We start from the raw sequence: 23,311 nt of genomic DNA, 5'->3' as shown, positions 1-23,311 counted from the left end.
GAATGTTTACTTTTATGATTCAGTGTATGATGTGGAGAGACATAGTTTGGAGTATATTCCACTACCACTATTGTCTAGCCAGGAATGGTATAGTCCTAGCTTAGACATGTCAGAAGCATGTAGGAGGCCGGTAAAGATAAAAACTGATGTGCATGCTGCCATGAAACCATCCACAGGCTCTAGAGATGTACATTTAAGTTGGTTTGTATCATTTGGTTTGTTGGCACATTTGTTTGGATCCTGTGAAGTAGTTAAGAAAACTAAGATTACTTATCAATGCAAGTGCCCATCTGAGGATTGGATGACTCATTTACTAGGTGAGTCATGGCATCTCAAGAGAACTCACCCCACGACGATATCATTGAGTGAAGAATTACTATGTCAGATGTTATCTTTAGGTAACATTGCACTTATGTTGATTGTTGATGGTTTTTATTCATAAGTACTTCATTGCAAGACACTGATTGTTGATTTTATGTTTTTATGTTGGTTGTTGTTTGTGTTTATGGACAGGTACCTCATTGCAAGACAAACTTTGTACATTCTCTAAGAGGAGGTGGCGACTTCTACGAGGGGAGTGGCTCAGCTTGGACCAAGACATGTGAGATGGCATGCATTCAGCACTCATTGATGTGGTTATTCTTTGGGAGGGTCATATCCCTTTTAGAGTTAATGTAGAGAGTCCTTGGCCCCTTAGTTTTTTGAGGTAGGAAATCCAACTTATGTCCAATAATCCCCCTTATAATTTCTATTTTAAGTTGGATGGTAGGAAGGTTGGGAGTCGAAGTGAACATTGCAAAACATGCAAGCAATGTGTTGCTCCACATATCCTTGAGATTGTGGAGTCAGTCAATGTAATTCTTATTCTTTATTTTCATAAGAAGTTGTTTTTCTAAAAGTGTTGTAAATTTAATTTTTCTTCATTTTCATAAAGTGTTGTGGTTTTTTAAGTCTACTATGTTTCAAACCCTTTAGTATGTAAGAAAATAATGATAAGTATAAGTAAGTACAAACGTAAATAAGTATAAGTAAGTACAAACATAAATATAGATATAAGTATATATAAGTATATATATATATTATTATTTGTATATATTTAAATACAAATAATAATATAGTTAATTTTGCTAGAAATATAAATATGTTTTTATGATTTGTTATATTTTAATGAAGTGTCATTAGTTTCTAAGTCTATAGATATAAGTTTAAAAATAAAAATAACTTTAGGTATATATTTAAGTGCAAATAATAATATAAGTAACTATGTAAATAATATAATAATAATAATATAATATAACGTGAAATAGAAGTATGATTTATTATTTATTATATTTTAATGAAGTGTCCTTCATTTACTAGAGTATAAACATAAGGTATAAAAATAAATATAAGTTTATAGATATTTGTAAGTAATATAATAAACACAAGTATAAATTTATTAAAAATATTATAAATTTAAGTGTAGGTATAAATATGAGTAAGTTATGGATTAAACTCATTTATACTATCTATTCTCTAGCTCTCCCTTTGTGTGCTAGCTCTCCCCACTACCCATTATGGTCGCCTCCCCTTCTTTTGCCACGTGGATTAGCAGTACTCACTATGCTCACCTTGGGGACCAGATCTACCCTAGGTTTTGCAAGCGTTTAGACCTCAAGGCTGTCATCTCTACCTTAGACCCAAACTCCATCCTGCTACCTGCATTTTACGATACAATCGGCGAGAGTTCACCTATTCTATCCCAAATTCCACCTTGAGTTGGATTCCTTTGGAGTTCCTCTTCAACATGAAGAGTGGATCCAACCACAAGAAGGCGGTGAACAGAGCTCTAGCTCATGTCGGACAAGATTTTTGCACTACTGCTGTCCCAACCTCTTATGAAGAGCACATCCCACTCGATCTCATTGATGAGCGGGATATTGCTTTTGCTATTTACATCTTGAACTCTAATGTTCAAGAGCCAGAGGATGATGACATCTAGGATCTCCCTCTAATGGAATACATAGACATAAAGCTAGAAGAGACTACTCTAGACCCTATCGTTGAGGCCGTGGAGAGCTCTCGCATGGCGCTTGCATCCATCCAGCTTGGTGAAACCCAAAGTCACGACCCACCACTAGCTTCACCATCAAAGGGGTGGAGTACCTCCTCATGTAGGATGTGTTGGAGCTCTTGGACTTGAGGGAGGAGGAACTATATAGTATACTTGTGCAAGATTCTAGTGATGATTTCTTGGACTTTGATTACCAAGAAGCCCTACCACAGGTTGATGAGGTAGGGTGATATGATGAAAGTAGTGTAGATGATATCTCTACTATCATTGTCGTCCAGAAGCAGATTGAGGATGCAGCTCCTCAATATGAGATCTCAGATGAAGAGTTCGAGCACTTGCAGAATGAACTCTTCGAACCTCAACCATAGCATGTGACACCTGTGGTCCAGCCAAACAATGGCAGAACCATTCCAGGAGAAGATCTGGAGGCACCCTTGCAGAAGGAGCTTGACAAAGTAGAAAAGGTATCTCCTTTTACCAGTTGCTCCCCCAGATTTTATATTTAGGGCCTTTAGGATATGTAGACCCCACATGTATGATCCGCCCTGTTTATCTCCTGATCAAAAGTAGATGGGCTTGGGACCTCTTCAAGTAGGAGCTGGAGAAGAACCCGAATCTACAGTTCAACTTTCTATGGATACCTCCACCTCAACCATCCCACATCCTAGATAAACAATTCATACACCATGCAAAAGTTCATCCTAGATAGTGATGGAGTGCCAAACCCAGACATGGTACCATCTACATTTTAGTCTCATCATTATCCTTTTGGTGAAATTTCTCGATTGGCATGCATTTTATGAAGGTCAATAGGGCATTGCCTTCAACATCAACAAGGGTCCCACACTTTTTCAAGTACTTAGCTACTATAAGCAAGTATAGTGGATGCAAGGTTGATGTATGCTCACTTTCGAATATATGGTCAAGAGTCTTGTATATAGGACATTTTGACTAATGATAAGACACATAATCCCATTCTCATAACAGTTTGAGTCTTCTTGATCTTTTGATTGAAGTTGCTTGTTTGCTTTCTCTTCTTCTTTGTGTGTAGGTAGGTGAGTGATGGTGTTGATATATGTTCTTTTCTCTCTCTCTTCTCTCTCATGCTCTCACACACTCATCATGTCATCAAAGTAGAGGTTGCGATTTCCATAGCTCTTTCTCTCTCTTCTCTTCAGATTTGCAAAGCTCCTTTGTGGTGATATCAAAGGAGGCAAGTTTTAGGACCCTAGCTCTCCACAAGAGAGAGTTACTCTACCAAGAGTGGCTTGAGGTGCAAACAGGTAAGACCCTTGCATTCTCCTCTCCTTCTCTCTATCTTGCAAGTATCAAGTGTTTTTAATTGGTGAATAGGCTATTAGGTAATGGAAACTTTGAAAATGTAACTTTGTGTATGTGTGTGTGATAGGGGGGAGTGAGAAAATTATTAATTAACTACCTACCTCATCTTCATCTTATAGAGGCTCATAGTTGCAAGAGGGATGGAGACCATGATGGTGTATTATACATGAGAAAGTAGACCATATACCCATCAATAATCCATGTTTATGATGCAGGTTGATGAGGCCATTGTTTCATACTAGGTTATTCATGTATGGATTATTCATACATGGCATTTCAAAGTTTGGATTGCCACATTCTATCGCAAGAGATAGAGCATCTTATTAGTAGATTTCAACTTAAGTAGATGGGATAGAAAATGTCCAATCTGTTGGATAAAGCCATGTAACATCTAGTGGTATGAATTCATTACATTACATTTACTCTAAAAGGTTAAAACCTTAGCTAGAAATGAAGGCAGCCAACTCTCCTCAATCATCTCCACCATACCCTTAATTAAAGGGCAATTGCCTCAAATTAAAGGGAGCAAACCGTGTATGCAAGAAGCCTATTTAAAGGCTCAATTCAATGAAGAAATTACACGCCTCTTTTCATCAAATCGTACTCGCCTCTCTACTCTTGATTATTTTCTCAGTTTAGTTCAAAAGTTTAATCACTCTTGCTTAGCATTAATGCTACCTAAACTATGTAATTATGATCCTCCTTTGTTTAATCATATCATTGATATCAAAGAAATAGGTCATAATCTAATCATATAATCTCTTAGATTACACATTACTCACTCCCTAAATCAAACCTTGCTAGCCAATTCTGCTTAAGTATAGTGAATTAAGCAAAAACGTCAAATCAGGGTGCTACGACAGATTTACTCCATTCTCCCTACACACTCTATTTAAAGGCTCAATTCAATGAAGAAATTACACGCCTCTTTTCATCAAATCATACTCGCCTCTCTAGCCTTGATTATGTTCTCAGTTTAGTTCACAAGCTTAATCACTCTTACTTAGCATTAATGCTACCTAAACTATGTAATTATGGTCCTCCTTAGCTTAATCCTATCACAATCTTTTAATGCATGGTAGAAATTTGTAGAATTATGCATGGACATATCTGAGTCAATCCCTTTCTACTTGGCATAACCTTTAGCACAACAAGTCTAGCCTTCAATCTATCAATAGATCCATCTACCTTTCTCTTGACTTTGAAAACCCACTTAGTACCAATATCTTTCTTGCCAAGTGGTAGATCCACTAAATCCTAAGTATTATTTATTAAATGGAATGAATTTCATCTTTCATAACTTTTAGCCAATTTGGGTCTTCAAAAGACTCACGTTCATCTACGTCATGTAGAGAACTAAGGAATGCCAACTCAGCAAAATCTGAAGAAGTTGTTCAAGCACTGGATATCGTTCTACTTTGCAAAGAGGTAGACCATTTTCTATCGTGCGCAGGGTGCTTCTAACCCATATAGGCATAACCCTAGATTCATTAATTGATTATTGATCTTTCAATATTTATTGCATCTTGGGGCTTAGTTAAAACTTGTGTTGGTACATTTTCAGATGTGAAACAACCAAAGACACGCATGTGTTCAACCTTAGGTTTCCGATTAAACCAAGCCTCATAAGGATGGTTTTCAAAGCTTTAGTGGGGCACCTATTCAACAAATAGGTAGCACAAAGAACTGCTTCTATCCAAGACTTGTGTGCAAGTTGCTAACCCTTAGCCATACATCTAACCATCTCAATGAGAGTCCTATTCCATCTCTCAGCAACATCATTTTGTTGTATAAGGAGTTGTACATTGGTACTTAATGCTTTTTTGTGCCAAAAAAGCTTTGAATACATTGGATATATATTCCCCCCTCTATTTAAATAAAGAGTTTGAATTTTTAAGCTATTTTTATTTTTAACCATAGTAACAAAGTGTTGAAAATAAAAAATTTCTATGATTTAGGGTAAGACCAGCCAGATTTACTGTAATCATCAATGAAAAGTTTGAATTGGTCTTCGACTCAAATTTATTGCCCTTATCCTTGGTTGTTAAAGCTTGATCAGTGCTTGATCTCTCAAATACATTCTTTTTGAACTTTTCCTCCTGCAATAGTACGCTTTGCAAGTAGGACATTTCTAACTACTACAATGAAGTCCATAGAAATATTCTCCCATTTACCTCTTGGGATCTCTAGATGATGTAACATACCTCTAGCCCTAAGGTGTTCAGCCTTATTCACTTTTTAAATTTGACAACACTTTCATGGCATAATGGCATTTTTCTAGTACCTTATTACAAGTTCCAACATTAGTAAGAGCACTATATTTTTAGTTCTAAAATATGCTTTGATGATGTTGATTATTTGTAACATTCATTGAACATGAAAATCATTGTTTTGTAACAAAAACAATTGAACAAGAAAAAATTAAAAACTATATTGTTGTCTTTTAATAATATCGTCTTGTCTTAACCACTTGAAATACCAAAGAAAACTTAACTCTTTCTTGCCTATAGATTGTAGCCATGATGTTGGTTTATTAAATTTTGGATACTATTTTGAAATCTAGTCATGTAGATAGAGAGAACCATAACACCAAAGAGAGAATTATTTAGATCCCTTATGCCTAAGTTGTATCGGTTCTTTTGCTTGCTTCTAATATAACTTTCCATTTTGGATTCTATTTTGAAATCTAGTCATATAGATAGAGAGAACCATAACACCAAAGAGATAATTATTTAGATCCCTTATGCCTAAGTTGTATCGGTTCTTTTGCTTGCTTCTAATATAACTTTCTTCCTATGAGTCAGATGCCTAGGGGGCCATATTTTCTTGCATGAACAATGGGTTGTTTTTTATACTTCCATATATACTTTATTGAAGTTTTCTTGTTTGTGGATGGTCGGGATGGTTCATCTTCTCTCTCATAAAATTTAGAATTTTGAGTTGTAATGGTTATTAATTTGTTACTAAAACATTGCATTTACAATAATAGTTTTTTATGGGTTCTTGATAGTGAAGTATTTTTAAGCGACCAAAAGATAAATGCAAGAATTTTCTTAGGAGGCTCTATTGAGGACCTCCTAGGCCCCCTAATGGTTTGTATTAGTTTTGTGCCTAAGGATTGATTGGCACAGGGTCTTCCTCAAACCCATCAACCAAGAAGTAAGAGTTTCATACAAACATGCCACACAAGGTAACTAGGACCCAAGAGCTTGTGTGCACAGTGCAAGGCTGTAGGTGCACAAGTGCAAGGAGAGTGGATTTTCAGGTGGAAGTGGTGGATTAGCACCACTATTATTTAACCTAGAGATAATTGAAATATAAAATATAATTTGTAAGCGCCCAAGACTTTTAAAAAAGAAATATCAGTTTTTGCACGTGTCAACAATATAGGATAGAATTAACGACTCGCCTACTGAATCATCTCGGGCTCTGGCGCTATTATCTGCATAGTTTATTCCGTTATTTAACATGTCGATGGCTTCTAGGCTCATTGATTTAACAATAACGTGAACGACGACACACAGAAAACCATAGTTGTCATCGCTTTCCAGATCGTTAGTTTTTCAAACGGCACGGATGATTCAGTAGGACCGCTGCTGCGCCTTCAGTCGATCTTTAATTTGTGCATGCGAGACACTTTCTTTTTTTCTAAGGACAAAACTTTAATTAGTGCTGTCCATAAGCTAGCCCTGAGGTCCTCTCATGATATCGCATGAATTGATGGTGCTCCACACTGTGTTGGCAGAGGATAGCTTAATTAATAGTCAGGGTTGAGATTTGAATCATTGTTAGTTAATTAAGCTAGACGCAATAGTAGCTGGTTTGGCTATTAGTTAGCGAAAATGGGGCGCACGCTCATGGTGTTAATCATGCTAGAGCTAGTAGGGATAATCATGTGCCGATCAGAGCTTTACATAGTGGTAATGGAAGATGAGCCTGTTGTGACCAAATTCGCCGCCACTGATGGGGGAGACAGAAAGATGGTGGAGAAATTCCGGTAAAATCGACTATGCACTAGCTTGATAATCTTGCAGTTTAAATGCAGCAGGGTAGGTTAATTAGGGTTAGAGTAGGTTAATTGAGATGGATGGAAGAGTTTTCAAATCCTGTTTAGATATACAGAAATAGGTTATAATTCATTTTCTTTGTTTTTTACGATATATTGCAGTGGGCTGGAAGCGCAACGTTATGTGGAGTACTTGACGGAGAAACACGACTCACTGCTTGCACGAACTAATTCGGAGACGACCGGGAGCTCTATTGAGAAGCTATACTCCTACACGCATGTCCTAAACGGCTTCGCTGTGAAGCTCGCCGCTGAACAGGTGTGGAAGCAAAAGCATATCATCGCTTGAATGGCACAGATCGGTATTTGTTTTTATTGATTTTTAAAAAAAAAAAGCTTCGATTGCCTCTCATAGGACTTATTCATGTATTTTCGAAGCTCCTCCACGAGTTTTGTCAAGTTTTAGTTATAATAAGCTTAAAGTTTGAAAACAAATGTTAGGTTTCAAAATTTACAAATTACCCTCTTGAATCCATGGTGAAAAGGATTGATGTAAAGCTCTATGATGGACGTAATTTACTACCTTGGGGGTAAAAGGAAGCTAATGCTATCCCGCAGGCGTTCATAAATTAAAAAGTTATCATAAATTGGAAACAACGATGCTTTTTGACAAGCTGGGCCACTTTTCAAAATGACGGGTTTAGTAGAAATAGCGCCCATTTTTTCACTTTACCTTATTTTTCAATGTCCCAAAAAAAAAGTGGTCCTCAAAAAGCCTAAAATTGAAGCGGGCATGACACCCATCAAAAGACAAGCCTGGTTGCAAATAACCATCCAATAATTATTTACTGAATATGTGGCCTTATCTCATCAATTTTCTTGATGGTGCTTGTACGAAAATAGGGTAGCTACCTGCACCCATGCTTCTCATGAATAATAAGTAACCTCGTTATCCATATCCAACTCCTACCCCCAAACTAACCCATCCATCCATGCCCCCTTGCTAACCCCTTCTGTGGAATGGACACGTTACAAGGCTATCGCAACGCTCTTTGCCCCACTATAATGTAGTAGGACATAGCTCTTAGCTATTTTACACATTTGTGAAAATCTTACACGCATATTCATCTCATTGTCCATCTCTCAAAAGGTGATTGTGGCCCTCCACTAGCTATTTTTACTCCCCAATAGAATCTACTTTTACCAACCTTATTGGGTCATGATCCTAAAGTGGATTTGAGGTCCTTATTAAGATATACTAAAAAGTGAACCGAGAGGATTGGATAAGCAATTTTTATCCAAGATCAACCAATCCCCACCTATTGTCAAATAGGCCCAAGTGGTCCCACTTAATGTTTTGTAAGGTAACACAAATGTGCAATTGAAATGGTTTTTCTTTCATTATGGAGTTACAAAAATATATACGTATAAGGTGTTTTCTAGTTTCAAAACAAAAAACAATCCACCAATTAGAGCCTACAAGTAAATTAGCAAAAAAAAACCCACCTTTAATGAAAAGTAACAAGATAGAATTCCAAAATCCAATAAAAAGGAGTGAAAAGAAACTGGGTGGAGAACCCAAATTCAAATAAGAGTGTATATAATCTTACCTTTTCTCAAGGTAAAGAAGAACATAATGAAATAATGAAGCCGTAAATGAGAATATTAATACATATTCAAAGGATATTATTGAAAATACAAGTGATTTACATCACTAAGAGCATTTCTAAGTAATGATGCTTAATTATAGCCATGCTTCTAATGGCTCTTATTGTTAGTTATTGTTAAGTAATGCTGCTTACTTCTAGCAGCCATGCTTCAAGTGGCTCTTGTTTATAACTTATATAATATTCCTAAATGGCCATTCACCAAAATATAGTCATTTAAATGCTTTAATTAATTACTATCATATTTTTCTTAAGGATGCACTCATTTTTACTGATTTACCCAAATATATTATTAGTTATTTATTTGTTACCATATGTTCTAGTGTATATAGTTTTAAAATCTCAATAAATGAAGTTGGTTTGTCATAGATAAGATTTAAAAATTCTAAGTCAACTTCAAATACTCTATTTTTTCCCTCTTTGTGTGTGTGTGTGTGTGTGTGTGTGTGAGAGAGAGAGAGAGAGAGAGAGAGAGAGAGAGAGAGAGAGAGACAGAGAGAGACAGAGAGACAGAGAGAGAGATTTAAACATCAACATAAGAGTTAACTTGGGTCAATGAGACCAAAATTAATGCAAGTGATCTATGGGTGATATATCTTTAACATGAAAGGAAGAAGACTAGCTACCCAAACAATAGGACCCATGCACTATGTAAGTCATGCATGTACAAAGTGATCAACCCACTAGCCATGAGAGAGAGAGAGAGAGAGAGAGAGAGAGAGAGAGAGAGAGAGAGAGAGAGAGAGAGAGAGAGAGAGAGATCACAAAGTGACTTAAGCAAGTGAGTTTGTGTGTGTGTGCATGTATATGCACATGTGTGGATGCATGTGTCTATTTGTGTTTGCATGGTGGGGGTTGTGGAAGGGAGGAAAGAAGGGGGACTTTACATCCCACAAATCTATGGTGGATCAAAATAAATAGTAAAAATCATAATTGTAATATTCAGAAATTTACACTGCTGAAGAAGAGCTTAAGAAAATCATACTAATCAATGCTAATACACAATGATTTATTCTTCATTTACTCGATCAAAGTGCCAAGTACTAAATTTCAAGAGCTCCAGACATTACACAAACAAGTGGTCCAAATCAACCCAAAAATGTGGCCCAAAAGTGTTCCAATGATAGTTATAACACTTGGATTCTTCCACCTTCCACAATCTTTTTTTAGGTCATGGACATATAAATGGGCTGAGAGCCCCTACATCTGGACATATTCAAGCCTATATCAAGGTCACATGTGTGAACATTTAATGTTAAATTTATTAGGTCATGGATATATAAAGAGACCGACAGCCTCTACATCTAGTCGACCAACATACCCAAGCCTCTCTAAGCTTTAGGATTCATTTGTAGAAATCATATGTTCCCTCTTTTGGGCTCAAGTCATCATGTAGGTAGTAGAAGTGCATCAAGATGTCATACACATTCACATGGACATGCTTATCCCAGGGTTGATCTCTAAAGGGTAGCACATAAATAGAAGATTTAGGGTATGAGCATGGAAATTGAAGAAACCAAGAAGGGCCCCTTTGGTTGGCCAGATGTGAGGACCACTCTGGGTTAGTTGTCAGTAGCATATATCATTTATGGATTTTATGTCAATAGATGTTGGGCTGACAGGTAGTCAGCCAGCATTATCGGTGTCCCTAGGCCTATATAAAGGCTCAACAAACAATTGTTTGATTCATCTCATTCCTTTTTGGATTGGATCAGATATTAGGACTTTTCGAGTTGAAGACTACCTTTTTGGGGCATCTGTATGGCTGCAAGAACATGTACCGTTTTGTACTATATGAATATACGAAAAATATAGCTATCTCTCTCTCTTATCTCCATCTCTTCTTTGCATTTTTCATCTCTCTCTTCTCTCCATCTCTCTCTTCTCTCCATCTCTTCTTTGCATTTTTCATCTATGTGTTCCTATGAAAGGTGCTTAGGAGACTGAAAGAAGAAATAGAACTTCTATGCATGTGACATTGGTATCAAAGCTTCAAGTGAAGCAATGATACATTGCAACACTGATGGTGTCCCACATGAAGTTGCACAATCCAAGGCGGGTAACACAAGACATGGAAGTTCCCAAGAAGTCAATTTTAGTGTTGTTCCACGGTAATGGTAGCCTTGTCAATCAGATGCCACTTGGGGCATACCAGGAAAGGCTTTCATGAAATGGTTTCAAGGGATGATCATCATCCATGAGGATGCTAGCCTTAATACTTATGAAAAGAAAACCAAAGAAAGTGTTCAGGGATAGCGCAACAAGGGCTAGGGGGCAAAGTGGAAAGATGCATAGATATTCATGTTATTTGGAGTGGAATTGGAGAGATAGGGCAAGGTTTTCAATGAAAAGGTTGTAAGTAAGGGAAGGATTATAGGCATGGGAGACCATATGTGGAGAGGTAGGGGATGATGATAGTAATCTAGGGCCATAAGTTGGAATCTTGTCATCAAGTTTAGCAGAAGTGGTTATGTGTATGCACATGACATCCACAATCAAAAGTTGTAATCCCATTATCAAATTTAACAGAAATGGATGTCATGTGTGCAAGCACATGGAGTTGGTCATCACATAGGTAGTAGAAGTGCATCAAGATGTCATGTGCATGCACATGGACATGCTTATCCTAGGAGGGTGATCTCTCAAAGGTAGCTAATAAATAGAAGATTTAGGGAATAAGTAGGGCACTAGGAGGCACCAAAAATGGTCCCTTTGGATAAAGACTTGGTCGGCAAGGTGTGAGTAGCACCACGCTGGCCAGTTTGTAGTACTTATTTTGTAGGATTTCATGTCCATGGATGTTAGGCCAATAGACGGCCAGCATATATTGGTGTCCCTATGCCTATATAAATGCTCAACCAAGAGTTCTTTGATTCATCTCATTCCTTTTGGGATTGGACCAAAGATTAGACTTTTGGAGTCCAAGATTGCCTTTTCAGGGCATGCCTATGGCTATAGAAGGCCATGTACCCTTTTGTACTATATGAATATTCTACAAATCTAGCTATCTCTTGCTCTTCTCTCCATCTCTTCTTTGTGTTTTGCATCTATGTGTTTCTATGAAAGGTTTTAGGGCTCAAAGAAGACACAATGCTTATGTACATATGACATTGGCATCAGACCTTCAGGTTCAGTAATGCTGAACACTCATGGTGTCCTAGATGAAGGTGCAATGGTAGCCTTATGAGCCGAACACCACTTGGAGTATACTAGGAAAGGCTTTCAGGAAAACTGTTTCAAGGGATCATCTAAGGAGTGGAGTGAGGATGCCAAACTTAATACTATGGAAAAAAGACCAAAGAAAGTGTTTAGGGATAGGGCATGAAGGGCTAGGGGACAAAGTGGAATAGATGCACAGATTCTCATCTGATTTGGAGTGGAATAGAAGAGAGGGGAATGTTTTTACTGAAAAGGTTTCTAGGAAGGGAAGGATGATAGGTATGGGAGACCATATGTGGAGACAAGGAATGATGATAGTCATCTAGGGCTCGGGGGGTGCACTTCTAAAAAATCATATGTATCACATGCATTCAAGGGGCATTTAAAAAACCCCTTAACTAAAATTTTTCCCCCAATAAAACCACCCCTCTTTACTTATGAACTAACGGATTTTTTTTTGAAGTTGAATTAAAAACCCCTCTTGTTATTGTAATCCTATTTTTGAATTAAAATACCCCTCCTTTTGATCGTACGTGGTACACTAAAATTTTTTGAGGTGAACCCCCCGAGATCTAGGGTTAGAAGTTGGAATCTCATCATCAAGTTTAGCTGAAGCGAATGTCATGTGCATGCACATGGACATGCTCATCCCAGTGTTAATCTCTAAAAGAAAGAAGATAAAGAGAAGATTTAGGGCATGAACAGGGCAATGGCTCCAAGAAGGGTCCCTTTGGATCAACACTTGGTTGGCCAGGTGTGAGGACCACTCTCGGCTAGTCGGTAGCATTTATGAATTTTATGTGCATAGCTGCTAGCCCTGACAGTAGCAACAACAGCCAACCACCATATATTGGTATCCAAAGGTCTATATAAAGGCTCAACCAAGAATTATTTGATTCATCTCATTTCTTTTGGGATTGGATCACAGATTAGGACTTTTAGAGTAGTCCAAGACTACCTTTTCAAGGTATGTGTATGGCTTCCAAGAACATGTACCCTTTTTATACTACAGTTTAACGCTTAAAGAAGAAGTATTGTGTGCTTGCAACATTTGTATTAGAGCATCAAGCTTAGCTACTAAGAAAATTATCCCAATAAGGTGTATAGATCCATCAGTAAAACGGAGGTAGGGTAGCAAATGGAGCCAGGGTAAGAGGAGCCAAGGTAACAAATGTAACCAGGGTAGCAAATGGAGCTAGGGGTAGCAAACTCAACCACTGAGCACATCATCTCAAGAAGGTGTATAGATCCATCAATAGAATGGATCCTGGGTAGCAAATGGAGTGGTCTGCCAATATGCAATGTTGCAGGAAAGCATTCTTTGGGAGTGTGTACTTAGAACTAGTGCATCATTTAGCTCTCAAGTAAGTTTTAAAGGCCTAGCAATAGGCATGATCACTTCTGGCAGGTGACCCTCTACAACCAATGTGTAGTAGTTATGGGGACAACAATGGAAGAGATGCTCAGTTCTTGATTAATACTTGAAGTGGAGTTTAGAAATGGATGGTGACATTTTATTCAAATTTGTAAGTGAAAGTAAATAGTCCATGGAGGCAGAAGGATGATAGAGAAGGGGTGTCGAAATATGGTGCCCATCATGTCATGCATGGGGCACATGTATGTGGGAGCAAGGTAGATGGAGGTTAGGATTTCATGGAATTAAAATGGATGAAGAATAAGGTTATTCGAGGATGTGAACATATGAATATAAATGAGATTCAATGGTCAAAAAGTAGGCACATGGAAAGTGCAAGGGTGCACAAGGCATGTGGGCATTTATGAACACATTGATGGCACAAGGGTGCATGGAGCATGTGGATGAGAGCTCAATGAGATCTATAAATGGATGTAACAAATGCATTCTCGGTATGCTCTCATGGGCAAGGGTTTGTGGCCCTTTGGTGAAAGGCAAGAAGGTGGTGGTGTTTGATGATTCCAAAGTTGTGGAAGATGATGAACGAGCTCAGTCCATTATAACTCTAAATATGGACAAAAGTCTCATCCATCACGTGGTGAGCATGAAGATCGCTAAGAAAATGTGGGATAAGATGGCAAAGTTGTATGGAACAAAGGGCAAGCACTCCCGTATCTCTTTCAAGGTGAAATTTTTTGGTCTTGAAATGAATAATGGAGAGTCCCTTGGAGGCTTCATATGCAACATGGAGAGAATAATGGAATGTTTGGGACATCATAGCATAGCGGAGGCTACACTCCAACCCACACACTTGTCAATCCGTGAATGCAACCCGATTAGCGCATAGAGGCTATCCCGAATGGGAGAAGAAGAGTTAACCACACACTAATGACTTCTAGTCCTACTCAATCCTTCTTCATTACTCAAGCAATCAATCTTACATAATCAAAGCATCAAGATTAGGCTACACTTAAGCATACAAATGCAACTTATGCAAGGAACCTAATATGCAAAGAGCTATCACACAAGCCTCAACTATACATTATTTCAAGCACAAGCTTCATCACAAGCACTCTACAAGTCACAAATCAAAACATCATTAAGAAATCTAGATTAGCAAGTGTGTAGACCAAAACCTCATATCATTGAAAATGTAAAGAATAGAGAGTACAAGATTGAAGCATGAATGGAGATGGAGAGCCTTGGGAGAGCACTTGAGATGGAGCTATGGAGCAAGCTCTCTCTATGAGCCTCTCAACCAAATGACCAAAGAGTCCTCCCTAGCTCTCAAATGGGCCACCTTTTATACAAAAATTCTAGAACTCCCAAAAGTTCCCATGTGGGATTATTGTCAAGACCTCTCCCACATTCATCTACAACTTTGAACTCTTTTCAAGAGCCCTAAGTGTCTTTTTTGTTGCATCCTTGTATTGATCTCTTCATTCGTCATGCAACACTCCCCCCTTCCTATTTTGCGCACATCCTTGAGCGCGGTAGTAGCAAGAGCTACAACAAAAAAAACAATGGATACAAGTAAAGTCTTTTATTGAAAAAAAAGAAAAGAAAAGAAAAACCAGCAATGATAATTTCACACGTGAGCATACAAGTGCAAGGCTGATTAAAGTTTTAATGAGTACTAAAATAGGTGAGTAAAGACTAGTCAAAGTGAGACTTAAGTGGTAGATAGTGCTATGCAAAGGCAAGTGTGCTTTGTACACCGCCGGTTATGACCGCAGTCTCAATGTCCTACAAGTATGTAAGTTATTCCTAAGTGGCAAACCTACTCCTAAATATGAGCAAAGGTGATTGGAACTCTTTTTTTTTTTTTTGATGTGTGTGTAGAAGGTGATAAAGATTAAGGTTCCATCCCAAAGAGACCCAAGCAATGGCCAAGAGACCTCCGCCAAGAGAATCTAAAGACCGCTAAGTATCTCAAGGGCGACAGACCCTTTTTCTTTCTTTTATGACATAAGAAGTACCCCTTGAAGATGAGGGCATCGGTCTCGAGGGCCCATAGTGTACCCCAGAGTCCTACCAACATCCATCAAGGCGATAGATTCCTCAAAGGTCTTTTTCTGAAGCTTTTAGACATCAGTGTTCACCCCATAGAAACCAAGGCATCGGCCCCAAGGTGCTAAGACAACCCCAGGTCCTACCAAGCATTCCTCATGGCTGTAGACACGTCATGTCTCAATTCACTTTGTATATATATATATATATATATATATATATATATATATAGGATATATTTTCGTAAATTTTTATTACTCCTAGCACCTATCTAAGAGGTAGCTACCACTAGGGATAACTAATATACCTTGAAAGCATAAGAACTTGGCATATTCCATTGGTATATATCCTACACTGTCTTTCGATAGAAATATCTTTTACTAAGTCTTCTAAGAGTCTAGAATTCACTCACCATATTTTAACAACTAATCAAAAACTTAAACCAGCCAACATTGTGCGAACATGCAAACCATATATTCGAAAGATAAGAGCACATAAAGAAATAAAGATTAAGATTTGAATACACCTGTTGTAGTGCCCTGTTGATGTTGTTCGTTTGCATTGATGCATTGCTGATTTTGTGCAGATTGCTCCTCCTTGATCTTTGTAGGCGTAGCATGTCTCCCCCCTTCCTAATTTGTGTGCATGATAGGTGGACTAGTGGGGCATGTTTGATGCTCTTGTTTTAGCGAAGATCTCTGTAAAATTTTTATTAACAAACAAGAAAAGAAAAGAAAAAAATAAAATTTGCCATTGGTGCAAAACACCGAATATAGCCGAGGGGAAAAACCCAGTGGGAGAAAAGTGCCCTGGCTTGTCAATCTTATTATGGAGTCACTGAACTTACCCTTGCGCTGGTGGTGGATCCGTGTCCTCGTCTGCTGGAAAGATGGTATCAATTTCCTCAGGATGCAAAGACAACCCCTCACAAAAACCGGCCGCTGGAGAAGGTGGTAGAGGAAGGATTGCTTCCTCACTAAAATATGGCATTGGTTCTATGGGAAGGTTAATCAGACAGTTTCGATTTTGGAACTGCGCAATATAGGTACTCGTATTTATCCAATATTGACATGTTGAGGCTTGGGGAAGGAGGGCTTGCAAGATCGGTGGTTGCAAATCATTTAAGCTTGTATCCCTCCATTGTTGTGCTTGAACCTCCTCAGGTAATCTACGTTGATTTGGTCCTCTCTGGTATTCTCACATTAAGAAGATTATGGCATTGGGGTGTAATTCCCACAATTTGCTTCATTAAGCCCGTGCCATATCGTCTAAAGTAAGAGCGGCATATCCAACAAATATGTGAAGCTTCTTCTAATACAAGCCGTGCACACTCTTGACAATGTGGAAATGGGTGATGATGTTGATAGAATAATGTGACAAAGTGATGCCCACAGCAATTTTCACCTAAGGGAGCATAGAAATACCTAGAATGTGTTTGAAACGGAGGAGCACTATAACCCCCGCGATGATCTGGTCGAGTACTATCGGGGTCAATGCATGGTGGACATGTATCTCGCCAAATATCCATCAGGAGTTATCTAGACGTAGAACAATGAAATTTAGAACACTCTTATCCATCATGACAATTCCAATCAAAAACAAGATTATCTCAAAGAGAACACATCTTCTAAAGGCATAAGGAACTACATTATTCAAACATTGATTTACTAAAGAGCTTTAATTGTAGTGTTAATGCCTTATCTTTAGTTTTTGGTATATCCTTTTTAAGAGGTGGAAACTTTAGCAATTGTCTTGGAATTTGAGCAAGATAAGAGGATTTAGGCATTGAAATGCTAGAATCTATGCTCAAATGAGACTCATTTGGACATGTCGTAGGTACACAAGTTAATGGTTGAATTGTGTAACAAGGAGAAATCGGAACAACCGGTGTTTCAATACATGTTTTAGGAAGATCAACACAAGTAGTTTTGTAGGTGCTATCACAGCCACCTTTCCTTTCTTGAAGAGTTTGTGTTGATTTCTTTTGCACCCACTGATATGGACAATCAAGGGTGGCTTTTGGAATCTTTCTGAAACACTCTTTTACCCCTGCCAAAGCATGGCATTTTGGAAGCCAAATTGCTGTTGCACCCTCATAATAGCCTTGTGCTTTGAGCACATGTTTTGGGACCCATCGAGTAACAGTCCGAGGTTTAGGCTTGGAAATGATGTGCTTCTTAAGAGGCTTAACAATTGGACTAGATGGTACAAGTTTGTACGCATCTTTGGGTAGCCACATTGATAATTCCTTCTTGCCTGGCCTTCTTTGAGCAGCAACTAGAATAGTTGGAACATGCCAGCCATGGCCCTCACTTGAGTACTCATCCATTATCCACATCATTTGTTTTGGAGCTTCAAGAGCAGATTTGGATTGTGGGTTGGGTAAGGTAGAAACATCACCCTTTTGACACGATAAAGCTCGTGGAGTAGCAGATCCCAAGATGCAATCAGAATCAATTTGCAACTTGTATTGTCTATTCTTCCAATCTAATGAGCAATTGGTAGCACTTAACCACGATCTACCGAGAACAACCTCTACTACTGCCCTCTGGACTTACGTGCCACATAAAAGGACACTGACATCTGGTGATCCTTAACGGTCATCATAATGACACCCTCTATAGGGTTATCTTCTCCAGAGAAGCTTCGTAGGTCCACAGGAATTTGCACAAGTGGTGGTTGACCCAAGGCTATCCAGGTGTCAAACGAGAGAACATTATAATCTGCACCAGAGTCAATTAAGGCAGAGACAAAGTAGGTAGTCTCATGAAGATGAAGGCACACTTGAATATTGAATGGTTCGACATATGGCTCATCAGTAGCCAACTGTATGGCCAACATAGAAGCTTTGCGACGCTCCTTGGCTTTTGCAACTCTAACTTTAGCCTCCTCTTGAGCCTGACGTTTAAGTAGGTCAAGTGCTTCTTTCCGTGTTTGTGCAGCATGCATCTGTTGAAGCATGGCTTCAGTTAATGGTTCATTGTATTTCTTGAGACGACTTCCATTAATGAAGTTAGGCATTTGCTCACCTTCTAGTGTCTCTAAACGCACTGCACCACTTGGAGTAAGCTCATTAATCACAAACGGTCCTAGGCCACGTTTCTTGAGCTTTCTCTTATGCTTCTTAAGTGTGTACAAGAGCACCAGGTCTCCTTTTTTGAATCGGCCAGTTGTTACATTTCTATCATACCATTGCTTATGTCTCCTCTTCTCGGCATACATCCCCATTACCGCCAATAAGCGGGTCTCATCAAGCTTTTCCAATTCGTCAACACGTTGTGAAAACTCATGACCAGTCCAATCCAATTGTTTAGCTACTCGTAGAGTAGGTACAAGAAATTCAATGGGAAGAATTGCATCTAGCCCAAAAGCAAGTTCAAATGGGGTTGTGCCCATAGATGTTTTATAGGCTGTTCTATATGCCCAGAGAACTGAGTGTAACTTTTGCTCCCAATCAGTCCTATGTCCCTCAACAATCTTTGTGAGTGCTGTGCAGAGAATCTTGTTAGTACTCTCAGCTTGTCCATTGGTCTGGGGATGATATGGTGCAGAACGCTTGTGAATTACCATAAATTCTTGAAGCAAAAATTCTATGACTTCATTTACAAAGTGTACACCTTGATCAACGATCTCAATAGGTAAGCCATAGCGTGTAAACACGTACTTATACAAGAACTTGGCTGTGGTTCTAGCATCATTTTTGACTGTTGCCTTTGCCTCTACCCATTTGGTCAAATAGTCGGTTGCGACTATAATATATTCTGCATGCGTGTTACGAGCTGGAGGTTTAATGGGACCGACAAAATCAATACCCCATTTTGCAAAAGCACGTGTGCTTAACATAGGCCGCAAAGGCATATTATCCTTTGTGATGGAAGGTTTGGTCCTTTGACAATCGTCACAACGTTTCACATATTCTTCGGCATCCATTTGTAAGGTTGGCCACCAAAGCCCAGACCACCTAATCAACTTAGCTGTGGTATTGCCAGAAAAGTGTCCACCACCAACACCTGCATGTGCGTGAGTTAAGATTTTCAGATAGTCAGCTTCACATACACACATGCATAAGTTTCCATCCTTTCCCCTCTTGTAGAGTTGGCCCTCTATCAGCATATAGTTTGCCGCTTCAATTTTAATAGCATGCTTTCGATGTTTAGGAATTGTTTGATCCAAGTGACCATGCTGAAGATAGTCCACAATATACTTACTCCAACTTGGTGTAGTTGAAATTTGGAATAATGTGACATTATGAATTGGCTTCTGAATTTTACATGAAGCACAGTTACGAACAAATGTTTCAGCATCTGCATGCATGGTAGGCCACCATTGCCCATCTTGAGATATACGTCGCACACAAGTAGTGGCTGATGCATGGATTCCATCGATACCCGCATGTGCCCATTCCAAGATCTCCTCATATTGGTCGGGGTTAGGTATAAGCCTCAACACTCCATCATTACCCTGATGATATAATCTCCCTGAGATTAACTTGAATGGTCGCCATAGGTCCACATTAGGACCCGCTCTTTGTATCTGCCCACTTGTCAAAATTTCTAAAATGGATTCAGACCATCTAGGAGCTGTCTCTACAAGGAAAAGTGTTGAATCTAACATATCATCATCCACACCCACACGAGCTTCGCCAGAGGTGATTCGAGACAAATGATCTGCCCTTAGATGAGTTGTTCCTTTTCGAACTGCAACTTCAAAATCAAACTCAAGAAGGATGATAAACCACCTCACAATCCTTCCAGTTGCACAAGGCTTATTCACCAAATATAGCAATGCTTGATGGTCCACAAAAAATATGAATTTGTTTGCCAAAAGGTAATGGCGAAACTTTTTCACTGCATATATCATGGACAATCCTTCTCTTTCTGTTGTGGTGTAATTCTTCTCAGCATTGTTCAACTGTCGACTAGCATATGAGATTGGGAAATCCTTATTGTGTTCTCCCGATTGAGCCAGAATACATCCAATTGCAAAGTTGGAAGCATCAATATGGACATGAAAGATTTGGTTCCAATCTGGTGCCCGTAAAATGGGTGCAGTCACTAATGCTTGCTTCAACTTTTCAACGGATTCCTCACACTCATCAGTCCAATTAAACTTTACAAGAAGAGCATATAACGGTCTGGCTAGGACAGCATACATGTAGATGAATCTACGGTAATAGCCACAATGTTCCATGAATGTTTGTACCCCTTTAGGGTTGATAGGCTGAGGTAATGAGACAATGACATCAATTTTATCCATATCTGTTGAAATCCCATTGCGAGAAACAATATGGCCCAAAATTTTCCCTTGTCTTACCATGAATTTGCACTTGTCAGGATTCAAGCATATACGATAAAGTTGACACTTTTGAAACACAAGTCTCAGGTGTTCTATATGATCATCACGCTCTTGTGAGTGAACACATAAATCATCCATGAAAATCTCAAGAAATTGCCTAAGGTACTCCTTGAATACATGACTCATTAACCGCTGAAAGGTTGCTGGTGCATTTGTTAGACCAAATGGCATAACACGATAGGCAAAGATGCCATCTTCAGTAGCAAAGGCTGTCTTGTGTTGATCCTTTGGATCAATTGACACTTGATTGTACCCGGAGAATCCATCCAAGAAACTATATGCCTTTTTCCCTGCAACTCGTTCCATAACATGATCCGTGATTGGAAGTGGGTAATGATCATGCACAGTAGCTGCATTTACCTTCTTGATGTTTACACATACTCGAAGTTTTCCATTTTTCTTGGGCACCACTACAATAGGGGAGACCCATTCACAGTGTGTTCAATCTCATAGATAAATTCTGCCTCTAAGAGCTTGTCTATTTCTTCCTTTATCTTCTGTGCGAAGTTTTCATTGTAGGTATAAGGACGTTGCTTGGAGGGTTTTGCATCCTCTCGCAATGGTATTGTATGCTGACATATGCTTGGATCAACTCCTTTGAGGTCTTTATAACTCCAAGCAAAAACATCGCGATACTCCTTTATTGTTTGTATTAATAACTTCTCCTCACCTAAGGACAAGTCTGTGGCAATCCACACATAGCGAGGCTCTTCTCCTGGCTTAGCAATATCAATCTTTTTTGCATCTTCTGGACCATCGTATGAAACCCCTGGCACGCTCGGTTTTTGTCGCATGGGCTGTTGAAGAACAATCTTCCGATCTTGAAGAGTGTACTGTGTGAAATTGGGAGGAACATTGAGACCTTGTTCTTGTCCACTTGAGTCTTCACTCATTGAAGACCATGCGGTTTTGAGCTCTCCTTTGCTATCTTGCATCGGATTTTTTTGTTCAACCGTTGTCTTTGCACTTCCCACACTCTTTTTTGAATCGGTTTTAGACGTGAGTTTTGGTTTTTGTTTCTTCGTTTTTTTACAATTTTTGCTAATAGTTGTTAGCTTTTCCCCTGCTTGGAATCCATCTGATCGTTTGACTTGGTCTTTGATACTATCTTGTGCTTGGACATAGTATAGATATCCGTTCTTTCCTGAGAAGTGAGGTGGTGGTCGAGAGTTTTCACTCTTAGACTCCTCCTTTTCTTTTTGTAGTCTCTCACGTTGTTCACGCTCATCTTGTCTACGGATTCTTTTATGGCTCTTACAGCATTTACGTTTAGGTCGGCTTCGAGGGATCTCTACTTGAACCTCCCGTCCTCTCAAGAGTAGGCGTGCCTTTCCTAACTCTTCCTCAGGGATTGTCACATCATTATTAAAATCAGAGTCCCATCCATCTTCCTTATCAGCATCATTAGTAGATTCGAGTGTTAAGTCCTCTACTGAGACTTCCTCGACATGCATAGCTGTTGTGGATATATCTCTATAGTACAAATTATCTAGAAGGGCACGTGGTTGTACCATTCGTATAGGAATAATATCATATCCATCTGAGTCACAAAATTGAATTGGCTTCGGTAAAGCACATGTCGATAATGTTGCAAGGACATGACTCCATTCTAATGGATCAATTAAATGCTCAGGGAAGGGTTGTGGAATGTATGCCTCGTCTGATACACTTCGATTACCCTTAAGTCTCTCAGTGTTGAAATCCCTACATGAGGCTCCACACATCCATAGATCTTCTCGCCCATCTGACAATGTAACTCTTGAGCCCTCAGATGAAGCAGAATCAAATTCATCTATAAGCTTCCATCTGCTAGCTGCAAGCGCATCCTGGTACTCCTAATAGCTGGTTTGCCCCATTTTTCCCAAATGGACCTTGTCACAATGCCCACTCCTGCACCACTATCAAGTATTGCAGTTGAAGCTACTTTTCGCACTTCTAATGGGAGGGTAGCATTTCCCTGATCGTCCTCACAAAATTTTCCTACTTTGTTGATAGGAACTGGCATTACATGCTTTGTCTCAGGGTGTATAGTACACTCATGGTGACCCTTTTTTAGCAATACCTGCTCTGGCAAACATGTGACAATATCATTCCACAACTCAAGTCGAATTTTTATCAAATCAAGCAATGGTAAGGTACAAGCCACTGGTGCTGACAAAATAGCTTGCACCATACTCATATCCCTCTCCTTTGTCAACCTTTTATGCATGGAGGGTATCCTCAAGGTTTGAGAACAGTTCTCATATTCTCCCAGATATAATGGTAAGGTTTTCATTGTATGCTTACTTCTAGGAGAAACAATTGTT

At 39.0% G+C, this 23,311-nt stretch overlaps 1 protein-coding gene across 1 annotated transcript in view; it reads left to right on the top strand.

Annotated features, from left to right (window-relative positions):
- Positions 1-6,960: 6,960 nt before the first annotated feature.
- Positions 6,961-23,311, top strand: part of LOC147633206 (subtilisin-like protease SBT2.5) — a 37,116-nt gene continuing 20,765 nt past the window's right edge. The window contains exons 1-2 of the mRNA XM_086805820.1: positions 6,961-7,391; positions 7,563-7,719. Of these exons, the coding sequence (XP_086661946.1) occupies positions 7,237-7,391; positions 7,563-7,719 (312 nt within the window). The 5' untranslated portion in view covers positions 6,961-7,236. The remainder of the gene's footprint in view (positions 7,392-7,562; positions 7,720-23,311) is intronic.

Source organism: Cibotium barometz, chromosome 12 (assembly GCF_041138505.1).
Source record: "Cibotium barometz isolate CiBa-2024 chromosome 12, ASM4113850v1, whole genome shotgun sequence".
Taxonomy (NCBI): Eukaryota; Viridiplantae; Streptophyta; class Polypodiopsida; order Cyatheales; family Cibotiaceae; genus Cibotium; species Cibotium barometz.
This window is presented reverse-complemented; position numbering and strand designations above follow the sequence as displayed.